Source organism: Pundamilia nyererei, unplaced genomic scaffold, assembly GCF_000239375.1.
Source record: "Pundamilia nyererei isolate P.nyererei 1_Seehausen unplaced genomic scaffold, PunNye1.0 scaffold00003, whole genome shotgun sequence".
Taxonomy (NCBI): domain Eukaryota; kingdom Metazoa; phylum Chordata; class Actinopteri; order Cichliformes; family Cichlidae; genus Pundamilia; species Pundamilia nyererei.
This window is the reverse complement of record NW_005187404.1, coordinates 9,063,062-9,075,160: the sequence shown is the minus strand read 5'-3', so window position 1 is coordinate 9,075,160 and position 12,099 is coordinate 9,063,062. Positions and strand designations below refer to the sequence as shown.

The following is a 12,099-nucleotide window of genomic DNA, read 5'->3' as shown; positions in this document are numbered from 1 at the left end:
TGGGACTCTCCACCATTTGACCTTAGAACTGAAGAAGCTTCTCGGATGAGAGGTGAAACGTCTTCAAGCAACTTAAAGAAGTCCAGACGCTTTTCTTTCCAAGCTCCTTTGGCCTCAGAAGCACATAAAAACTCAAAACACATACAAAATACAACAGAAGTGCTCTAGGATGCTAGGGCAGAGTGTTGAGCTTTGTTACCTAGTGGCTACACAAGCCAGGAAGTACCAACGACCGGATTTGGTGTGTGGTAGTAACAGGTAAATGAACATTTTTTTAAATTATTTGAATATATATGAGTGCTTGTGTATAAATACACAAACAATACACATATGCTTTCAATTGTGTCATTTAAGTGATCTAGGTAGCTCTGTTTTGGAAGTTCAGTTCATGCTAGAAATGTGTTTTGGAGTTTGTACATGTTTTGGAGTTTGTACGTGCTTTGTCTCTAGGGGCCACCGCATATATTTATATATAAACATATATAAATAAAACAACTTCTTTTTTTTACATTAGTAACTCCTTTATATTATTGTTAATAATAAATTAATTAAAGCAACAAAACAACCTGAAGAGCCGGTTCGGAGCTCTTTCGGCTCTCTTTTTAGTGAGCCGAGCCGAAAGAGCCGGTTCTCTAAAAAGAGCCAGAAATCCCATCACTACTGTGGGCCACATGTTTAGGAAGGCTTCTGATTTAATTAATGATTTAATTAATCTACGTAGTTTCTTCCAACTGAAGAAATGGCTTACGAAAGCAAAAGATGTTGGACAATTCTAGTAGAAACAAGAATTTTCCACTACTAGGGAGGGCCCCTATAGGCACGACACAGCCCGCCCTTCTCCCACCAACAGGGAATGCAAAGGATGGCAAATCCCAATACCCAAGTCTATGGTACACGGGTGAAAAAATAACTGTCCACATGTAAACGCCAAAAATGAAGTCAAATGCTGTCAAGAACATGCCAAAGCAACAGGTGGCGATATAATCCACAATCTTTTTTTTAGAGCAGAAATGTCACAAGAATTTCCTCATTGCAAGGAGGACATAACCAAAGGCCATCATCACCACCAAGCTGAAGGCAAAAAGGGGGGAAATATAGGGCAAGCGGTGGACTGTCGTCGGAAAAGCGGTCATGGCAGATTGGTCCTACTGTACTGAGCTCTGTGAACAAATGTGGGGTCGCTCGCCAGTGACAACTGCCATCCCGTCAGATATATAAACAGCAGATGTTGACACAGCTTCTCATCATTTGGATTCTGCATCCACTTCGTCTGCACTTGACATATCGAATGTGGAAGTGTCAGATGTGTCTGATCAACCACAGTCTGAGAACAGCCAAATGGCCGACTTCTGCGGTGAAGGAGAGATCTTAGGGTAGCCTGCCATGTATAAATGAAGGCCTTAATTTGTTTTTCATTATTTTGTTCTACCTTTTTTCAAGGCAAAACTTGAACACAGACAGACAGACTTTAAACTGAGACACAGTAGCTGAATGTTGCAGAGGTGGACATACAGATGAAGAAGAGAACTCTGGATATGATGGAGACATCTGAGAGGCGAGCTTCTGAATATTACAGTAAATTATAAGTCACTCTCGAGGACTTACAAGTCAAATTGAAGATTAATTTTCACTGCTAAGACAAGTCATGTATCCACCACCACGACCGTTTGACCTGCCACCATACCATGGTGGGCACATCTCCACCCAACAGCATCATAACTGAGCCGCCAAGCAGCACACCTAACCCAGTCTCACCTTTGCAGGGAACAGGGCAGTTTTCCTTCACACGAGGACTTTTGGAGGATGATATTTGAAATAATCTGCATTATGCTGGGCAATAAATAAGTTATGTTGGAGGCTGTTTTGGCTGCATCTGCACGTTTTATTTATCATTTGAATTTATTTTCATTATGCTTTATGTTAAAACGCGACGGTGGCTCAGGGGGTTGGGACTCGCATCTGTAACCGGAAGGTCGCCGGTTCGATCCCTGGGCTCTCTGTCCTGGTCGTTGTGTCCTTGGGCAAGACACTTTACCCTACTTGCCTACTGGTGTTGGCCAGAGGGGCCGATGGCGCGATATGGCAGCCTCGCTTCTGTCAGTCTGCCCCAGGGCAGCTGTGGCTACAACCGTAGCTTGCCTCCACCAGTGTGTGAATGTGAGAGTGAATGAATAGTGGTATTGTAAAGCGCTTTGGGTGCCTTGAAAAGCGCTATATAAAATCCAATCCATTATTAAATATGTTTTGGTTTTTTGCTGAACTGTTGACGTGTTAAATGTTTTCCATTAGCTGTTACGCAGCTCCAATGTTTTATGTTTAAAACGGCAGTTAAGTGTAAGAGATCTTCCTTGTGACCTCACAAAACCTTCTTTTACCTACTTCTGAGAAGTTTTTGTGTTTTTCTAGAAAGGCAGTGTCAGGTGCTGGGTCTGTGACCCAGTTTATTTTGTATTTTGATTTCTTATTATGTTGGGAATATGTTAAGTTTTTGTGTTGCTGTTATTGGTGAGTATTTAGTTGAGTTTCTTTAGGTTTTTGTTTCTTCTATAATTCCTGATTTATAAGTCTTTTCTTACCTTTTGTGTTAATATGTCATGTGTTTCTTGTCGTGCTTGTGTGTCAAGTCTACGGTTCTCAGTGTTTCCTATTTTATTTTGAAGAGTCGGATGTCTCCATGTTCAATGTGTTTTGTTTTACTTCCCCTGTGGCATCATTACCTTCATTTGTCTCAGCTGTGTCTCCCCAGGTATTTCCACTTCCCTCATTACCCTTCTGTGTATTTAGTCTGTGTGGTTTCATTCAGTCTTGGTCAGGTTGTCTGTGTTACCTCCCACTATGTTACGTGAAGTCCCATGTAGTTCATAATTCCACTCAGGCTGTGTTCATGTTTCTTGTTCTCATTTTTCTTCATCACAGTTTCTCACACATTCCTGGGCAGAATCATGTTCATGTCTGTTTTCATAGTTACCAAAGTTTTGTCTCAGTTACCGTATTTTCACGACCATAAGACGCACTGTACTAAAAGGCGCAGTCTCAGTTATGTGTGCCATTACTATATTTAACACACACATAAGGCGCACTGGATTATAGGGCGCATACAAGCACCGTATGCGTATTTAAAAATAAAGCGGGAGCAAACCTGAGTTCGGTACCTTACTCACATTTCTATTACCAATAATCGTCATCATCAACAACACACAAGCATACAAGTGTGCGTATTTAAAAATAAAGCAGGAGCAAAGTTTGGTACTCACATTTTTATCATCAATCAAACCCATCGAAGTCCTCATCCTCTGTGTCTGAATTGAACAGCTGCGCTAAATCTCCATCAAACATTCCAGGTTCACTGTCTTCACTGTCAGAGTCACAAGTCATGTTTGACTTCATGACTTTCTGTGTCGTTTCTGGGATGCTTAGGACTCATATTGCACTGCTGGAAATATTTTATTTTGATGCATATGCTGTTATTTTGCAAATTTGCACTATAATATATTTTTTCGCGGACTTGGTTCTATGGTAGGTCTTAAAGGGTTAAAGAACTCCGGCCGCTGATGGCTTAGCAGCCGTAATGTCCAAACAGTTGACACGATTTCAGTGTTTGCTGTGCATGACTGATCATGTGTTGGGTTATGAAAGAGTTGTTAGATGAAGAGTTATGAGAGGGATGATTTTTTTTAGTGTTGCTCTTTCAGCATAATTGATTTGCCTCTTTAAGGCAAGTCAATTATTTCTGTCAAATTGCAGAGGGCATTATTGAAATCTTTATCTTCGTACTGTGGTTTAAAATGATACTGCAGCAATCTGGTGTCTTACACATCGTTAACTTTCTAATATCATCTTCACCGATGACAACTCTCAGCAACATCCGCTGGTCTATATTCAAGTAATTCTGAGAAAAGAGATATTTGTGTTTCAGTCACTCTCACTTAGCACATACTCAGTAGGCATTGCCACAGCGAATTCTCTAAAAATGTATGATGTTCGCTTGTTGGTATATGACAACGAGCCTTCACTAGAAGTGCATTACAGAAATGCAGATTATCAGTAACTATCTTAACTATTTCATTCACTAAGGGGTCATCAGATTGATTTAGTATTGTTAATAGATTAATGAAACAATGGCTGTGAAGGCAAATGAATCTGGTTTTACTGCTCTATAACCTCTTGCATGGCAGTTTTAGAGATCATTAAATCATTTTCACTAATGTGTTCCAGCTGTTTCTCAAAGTCTTCCATGTTTTTGTTGAATTCTGTTAATTGAAAGTCAGCGTCAGCAGCATCAGAATCGCTGTCCTCAGGCGGAACAGCCACAATGTCCTCATGCTGAATACACCGATTAGTCTGAACTTCCTCAAATATATATTTTCTGAAACAATCTCAGGTTTGAATTTCATCTTATTGTCAAGCTGATGCTCTTTGCTTTTGTGTGCATTAAACGTTAGTATCCCTACTAGTGAAGAGTGTGTTGTTTCCACGACACTGCTTTCCTCCCACGGTCCCTAGAGATGTTGAAGGGAATGACTTGGTCGAAGGCTCTAGAGGTCCCTATATACGCACGTAAACTTGTGTCAAAAAGTTCACTAAACTGATACGCACAGAATGAAATTAGTGCATGCTGTTGGCTTCGTTTGCGCTGTAGTGATGGGATTTCCAGATCTTTTTAGAGAACTGGCTCTTTCGGCTCCCAACCGGCTCTTCAGGTTGTTTTGTTGCTTTAACCTGTTAGCAGTCGGACGTACCGCCCACGGTACATTGGATGGTTTAGGGGACTAATTGTAAATTTGTAGGACTGCTAAGGGGTTAACTAATTTATTATCAACAACAATATAAAATTATGCACAAAATGAATTACTAATGTCAAATAAACATGGTTTTATTTATATATGTTTAAATATAAATATTTACGGTGGCCCCTAGAGACAAAGCACGTACAAACTCCAAAACACATTTCTAGCATGAACTGAACTTCCAAAACAGAGCTACCTAGATCACTTAGATTACACAATCGAAAGCATGTGTGTATTGTTTGTGTATTTATACACAAGCACTCATATATATTCAAATATTTTAAAAAAAAAAGTTCATTTACCTGTTACTACCACACACCAAATCCGGTCGTTGGTACTTGCTGGCTTGTGTAGCCACTAGGTAACAAAAGCTCAACACTGTCCCCTAGTGTCCTGGAGGACTTCCATTTTGTTTTGGAGTTTGTACGTGCTTTGTCTCTAGGGGCCACCATAAATATACTTTTATTTATTCACTCCACATAAAATGTAATAAATAAATCATAATACAAAAACCAACTATTTACATTTCAACTTTTAACTATTTAAATTTTCAGCTTTTTCCTTTTAAACAAATTTAAAGTGAAACAACACAAAACACTGCAAACCACAACTGTCATGGCTACTGGACGGACTCACGCGCAGACAGTTCTTTCTTTTAGAACAAAAGGAGATTATTTATTTACAACAGGGATCACCTCAGTGCTATATATATGTACAGTGAGTTGGGAGGGGGGCTCCAGGGAGAGAAGGGGGGGGGGGGATCCACACACGCTTCCTCTTCCACACAGTCACCGCCACAGCTCCTCCGCACACACGCACTCCTCTTCAGCCGCACTCGCTCCGAAACTCCACACACGCTGCCACACCCGGGCAGGTCCCGTGATTTGGTCCAGAAGAGGGATAACTACACACAGAATTTCAACGTTAGTTCCACAGCAAAATACACACAGTGGATTCTTTGGATAATGCCGGGAGCACGAACTCAGGAGGTTCAACGTTCCAGCGGTGAGCTGATCTGTGCCACTGCCTTAATTAGCAGCTGGGGAAATCAGCCAGATCAACAGCAGGTGGAGACAATCACACAGGTGTGTGTGCCAAGATTGTAGATATTTAGTAAAGGTGATCACAAGGGAATCCCACAGAGTAAAAAGCTATCAGTGCTGCTGTACATCTGATGCTACAATTACATACCTGTGGGTGCAGCAGCAGGAGCTGAGGGACTGGGGAGCCAGGAGAAGCAACAGGGGATGCTCTGCTGCAGAATCAGTCGATTCTATCAATACAGTATTAAATGTTAACAGGTTGAAAACAATAGTCATAGAGAAAGTATATACAGTGGTCCCTCATTTATTGCAGCAGTGGGTCTCAGAATAACTAGCCCCTCGCCACGCACTTTATACACTTTTTTCCCCCACACACATGAACATTAGTCACAGTTCTCACATTTGATTCTCAAAGTACAAACCTTTGCAGATTGCAAACAGTATTATTAAGTATTATTATGCCGCGTTTTGTCTTGCCCGCCACTTTCGTGCACCTTTTTCCCTCGCGGTGCAGGTGTCTATTTCCGAATGAAGGTCATAGTTATGGGTGTTTTTGTGCTGTTATTCTATTGGACGTGATGGTTATCAAAACCAAACATGATAAATTTGGCAAGCGCAGGAGACACAGCACGGAGATTTGTCAATCAGGCTGCAGAATGCAATGCTGTACTGTGCAATAAAAAAATCAGCGAAAAAGCGAAGCAGTGACGGATGAACAGCGGGACCACTGTGTGTAAATCTCTGTTTTACTCGTCCACACCTAGAGGTGACTCATCAGCCGTTTACATGTGGACGAAAGGCCCAAACACATAGAAAAATATGCATTTTCAAAAATACCCGTGTACGTGTGGATGAAGCCTGAGTTTGAGGACAATTTATTCCTCCTGCTGCCTCAGCAGAGCAACAAATATCATCATAGACAGTTCCCATCCTGTTCATCCTGTGCCCCCAAGGCCATAACCACTCTTAACTCGTACACACACCAATAACACAGTCCCACACAGCCATTTTCCCATTTCCCTTTATAAACTACCACTGTGCAATACTAAATTATATGTGCAATAACCCAAACTGTATATACAAAACAAACTATTTATTTACATACTTACTTTTTTCTTCTTACACCAGATTTGTACATTTTTGTACATTTTATATATGTAGCGCAGCAGAACTGTGCCCCCCCTAACCCTCCCCCCTACATGTTTGCACTGAGTTGGAGATGCTCTGTATCTTATTTAACAAATGTCTATTCTAAATAATAAAGGTTGAGTTTAAGGATAAAGTGACTGAAATGAACCCAGAACTGAACTGTGTATTTTTGCATTGTATTATATCCTAGGAGACATTGTGTAACTCAATACTAAAAAATAACTTTGTAGTTGATGTTGTCACTAAGTAGCTCTAGAGTATAGTGGATTACACATTTGCCTAAGTAGTGAACAAACCTTGGTGGTTGTGTCAGGAAGCTGTAAACCTGCCGTAGTGACCACTTGTGAGCAAGGAAGTAGTTTGTTAATGTTGTGAATAGTTCCCTTCATCAGGGCAAGAGCACGGAATCACAAACAGTTTGTTGCACTTTTGGAGGAGCGTAAGACTGAATATGCTAACACAGGATGCTACACAGGTGTCAGGTGCTCAGCTGGGACAAAGTGCTGAAAAGAGTGTCACTGCAGTTTGTTTGTTAGTTCTTTTTGACTCGACCTTCATAAGTGAACAAACATAAACAAAAACTAGTTAGAGATCCTCTCTCACAATTGGTCCACTGTCCTTGGCATTTCCACCTCAGACATTAAATTTGAATGTTGATAAATAGTAATAACATTTTTGCATTTTTATTCCAATTCCAATTTCATTTTTTAAAAATTTCATAACCCTCACTCCTGTGTCCTGGTCATTTGTCAGCACTAATACTACCCCACTGACAACTGTGCTACAATTTTCGCTCCTCAGGTGGAGTCCAGTGTCCAAACATCAGTGCTCTGCAGGAGGTGAGAAGGTGCAATGACCATCCCTGTACTGTCTACCACTGGCAAACTGGTCCATGGGGACAATGCATCGAGGACTCTTTCATTCCATCAACCAACACATCTGTGGGCCGTACTCGTGGAGATGATGTCTCCTGTTCTGTGGGGATGCAAACCCGCAAAGTCATTTGTGTCCGGGTGAATGTGGGCCAGGTTCCTCCCAAAAAGTAAGAAAACCTAATCAGCATGTTTTGGCATATGACCGAATACTCTATTGCACGTCTTGTGAAGTTGAAAGGGCATGAAACTGTCCCAGTTCATTACCAGTACAAAAACTGAACAAAAATATCTATCCATGTAAAATTATTCTGGGACTTTTTCACCTTCTCTCTTATTTTTATGTTTTGACTGTCTGTTCTGTCACTTGTGATAACATTGTATGCACACATCAATGCAACTGGATTGTGTGAACTGATATTTTAAATAAATATGCTTTTCTGATTTATCTCCAGATGAAATGGATAGATGAGTCTGGCTAAATTGTTCAACATGTAAAACAAACAATGTCAGACAATGTTTAAAGATAGATGTGAGGGCAGGGTTCGCCGGTGTGTTTGTGAACTGGACCCAAAAGCAGACGCTGAGAGAGGAACTGCACATTTTCAACAAAAAATGAGCCTTTATTATGGCTGATTGTCATGAACAAAAACTAGGAAAGGCGAACAGGGCAAGTGCGAACTGAAAAACATAAACTGGAAAACTACAAAAACTGTGACGAGACTGATGACTGACGAGACTTGGAGGAAAACCAGATGACGTGACAACGAACAAAGGAAGACAGGACTTAAATACACAGGAGGTGATCAGGGGAAGCTCAATGCAGTAGTGATGGGATTCATAATTAACTCGTTTGGTGCTCACAAACGTCTTATGACGAAATGTCAGGGAACTTGACAAGAATTGGAAGCACCTAAAAATAATGTGACCCTTCTTATTATAATATTGCGCCAATCTGATTGCACTTGATGCAGTTTTTATTGCATCATCCTGGTAGTCAGTGGAGCTTGAAAAGAACAGGACTTCAAGTTTCCTGAAGACATTTTACCTCTCAATTTGCAAAAAATAAATAATAAAGACTCAACAGCACTAAGTCCTGTTGCTTTTAAATCTGTTTTCACCTGTTTAGCAGGAGTGGAGCAGGTGGAGGTTTGCCTGGTGCCGCAGCAGTCATGTCAGTGGGCGGGATCCGGGGGTTTCTCTGTGAATGTCACGTTCCCGTGGCAGCATGCTTGGTGCTCGCTCAGATTTGAAATTTAATTTTTCACTGTAGAAAGAGGTTTCCTTCCCACACAGAGTGAACAGCCAACACTAATGTTTTTGTCACTTTTTAAAACTCAAAGTAGTGTGAGTACTTCCAAGCTTTAAACGCTGCATGGTCGTACTCTCTCCTGCACTCCATATTATCCATTGTTGATCTGTTGCTGCCACGAACGTCGCACACTTGTATGTCATTGTCATGAGACACTCTCACAAACAAAAACACAGTTTAGTAACACGGCAACGAGGCATGCTTATGGGAAAGTAAATAATCTAACTACTTTTTTCAATAGCAATCCCTTACTTTACTCGTTACTTGCAAAAAGTAATCGGATCACGCGTTACTGCCCAGTTTGCAATAAGAAATATTTCTGTTCTATCTTCCAATGTACACATACACAAAAAACTTTAGCTGTCAGTTGAGAAAGCATCACGCCAAAAACATCAGTTTAGACTTGAGAAACAGAAGTTTTGATTCTTAGAGAGCATAGTGGAGTAAGAAGTATCATCAGAATAAGACTGGTAGAGGTAAGAAGCAAAAGATTTTAAGCGCTGCCTCCATAAGACTAAAGTGAACTTTACTGATGAGGCCCAAAGTCATGATTTCATCCTGTTGAATGTTTGTGAACTGAAGACCGAGGTCCGTGCCGAAGACGATCAAATCTGGAGGAGATTCGTCAAAGAAGAATGAGCTGGGATTGCTCTGGAGACATGTGTGAGACTTCTGCAGGATGTTATCCAGCAAAAAACGATACGCAATTAACTGTTATCATCAAGGGGGACATTTTTACATTTGTCATGTTATTCCACAAATTTTATTAATATTTTAAGTAGACATTTTAGAAACATGTTATAAAACTTCATGGAATTTGTTTTTACAGTGCAGTGTGTTCACTGCGGCTCTATCAGATTTTCAAGGGTACTCTGTGTGTGTGTGACATGTCAGTGATGTACTTTCAGGTGTCCGGAGAGTGTTCGTCCAGACACTGTCAGGCCATGTTTGCTGCCATGCAAGAGAGACTGTATTGTCACCCCATACAGTGATTGGAGCCCCTGTCCATCAACGTGTCAGACAGGTAGACTCAATGCACACATTAATGCTTCTAACAATGTTAGAAAGGCCACAAACAGCTAGAATGTGTGTGTGTAAAGCAGGCACCCCAATAATAAAGCACAGAAAATATGCAAATCATTATTTTAGCTGTAGCAGATAAATAATAGCAGCAGCCTCTTCACTGAAAAGGAATATCAGATATCCCAGTTCTCTTGTGAATGTTGTGACATGTTTAATAAATGCCATGGAAATGCAGTGTTTCCAACAAAGGTTCCCAGGGTTAGTTCCCCAAGGATGTTACCTAGTGGAGATGGCAAGCAATGTGGGAGAAGACGTTTGACGGTCCAGTTATTGTTGTTTTTGTTCTTTTTAAGCTAAGGTATGATGAAAAAGGATTGTATAGCAATAGTGAGGGCTATTTCGGTGGAGGCTGACACTTCTGATGTAGCAGCTGCTTGAATTCAATTCAGTTCAGTTTTATTTATAAAGCATCAAATCACAACATCAGTCCCCTCAAGGTGCTTTATATTGAAGAGTCTTTACCTTATATTGCAAGGTAAAGATTCTACAATATAAAGGAACACGTTTCCATGTAAATATGGAAAACCAGAAGCCAAACAAATGAGTCACTCTATTTCATTCAATCTGCACACAATTACAATGTGTCTTTCATCTCTCTTATACAAGCTTTAATAGAGTGAATGTTCCAGAGACATCTTTGTTGTTTGTTACATTCTCAGATCCTTCGGTCACATTGAAGTGTGCATTAGGCTTATAAGATGCTTACTTTTAGAAGTAATAGTCCAGCTGCAATGCATCCCAAAACCATTTTCATCCTTAATAAATTATCCAAACTCAATCACTGGAAGCTTTAACCTGATATAGTAATCCTGATAGAAGTGGACTTCCTGTAAAGTCAATTATCTCTAACTGTCAGGTTGTATTGGATACCATAGAGCAGATAATGGAGATGACATTTGAGATTTCACTCAATTATATTAGCCTCTCCTTGAAATGCTGTCTTCTTGTACAGGGTGAGGAATGACATAAGTATGCTAGGTAGGCTAATAATAAATATTCTCAGAGGACACCAAATACATCCTATCTTTAAAAAACAGCTTTAAAGATTCAGGGCATATTGGTAACTTCAGTTTAAAGGATCAGTGTGTTCTCTTGTGGCTTCCCCTAGGCGGTAACACTAAAAAGAAGCAATACAGGAAACGGCTCATCATCCAGTTGCCAGCTAACGGAGGACAGGACTGCCCTGAGGTACTGACCCAGGAAAGAGATTGTGAGACTCCCTCTGTCTGTGAGGGATACAGGTATGGATCCTGTTCAATAAATACGCATTCATGCATGAATTTAAATGCTATTAATATAGTTTAAATCAAATCTCAGACACAAAAATATAAGGAATACTTTTTAGATCAGAGAATAGCATCAAGTCAGTTAAACATCTGGGATGTTGATTTGGTAACTGCATTAAAGGGGCAACAATGAGAAACCCCCAAACAGGTATGGTTTTACACGTGGAGGACATTTTTTCCATCCTCATCATTTCTGTGTTTTTTCACTCAGTGTCAGAAGAGAACCACTTTTGTATCAGTACTAATGTTATGTTGAAATGTGTGTGAAAAAGCCATTCTTAACATGAACAACCGAAATGAACATGGCTCAGGAAAAGGCAGACGACTACTGTGTCTGGTTGGGGGTGAGCGGAGGGAGACGAGACAAAGGACTCATTGTGAAAATCCAGACTACATATTACAAATATTTATTAATTAAAGAAAAGAGATAAGAGAGATAAGATAAGATAAGATAGAACTTTATTAATCCCTCGGGTGGGTTCCTCTGGGAAATTCGATTTCCAAAAAAAGCACAGCAACGACCGAAGTTACAGTTACAGAATTGTTATATATATATAAATATATATA

The 12,099-nt window shown here is 40.3% G+C and overlaps 1 protein-coding gene across 1 annotated transcript in view; it reads left to right on the top strand.

Moving 5' to 3' along the window:
- LOC102210847 (thrombospondin type-1 domain-containing protein 7A-like) overlaps positions 1-12,099 on the top strand; it is a 184,011-nt gene that overhangs the window by 106,727 nt on the left and 65,185 nt on the right. The window contains exons 8-10 of the mRNA XM_013910474.1: positions 7,781-8,021; positions 10,072-10,187; positions 11,355-11,487. Coding sequence (XP_013765928.1) covers positions 7,781-8,021; positions 10,072-10,187; positions 11,355-11,487 — 490 coding nt within the window. The remainder of the gene's footprint in view (positions 1-7,780; positions 8,022-10,071; positions 10,188-11,354; positions 11,488-12,099) is intronic.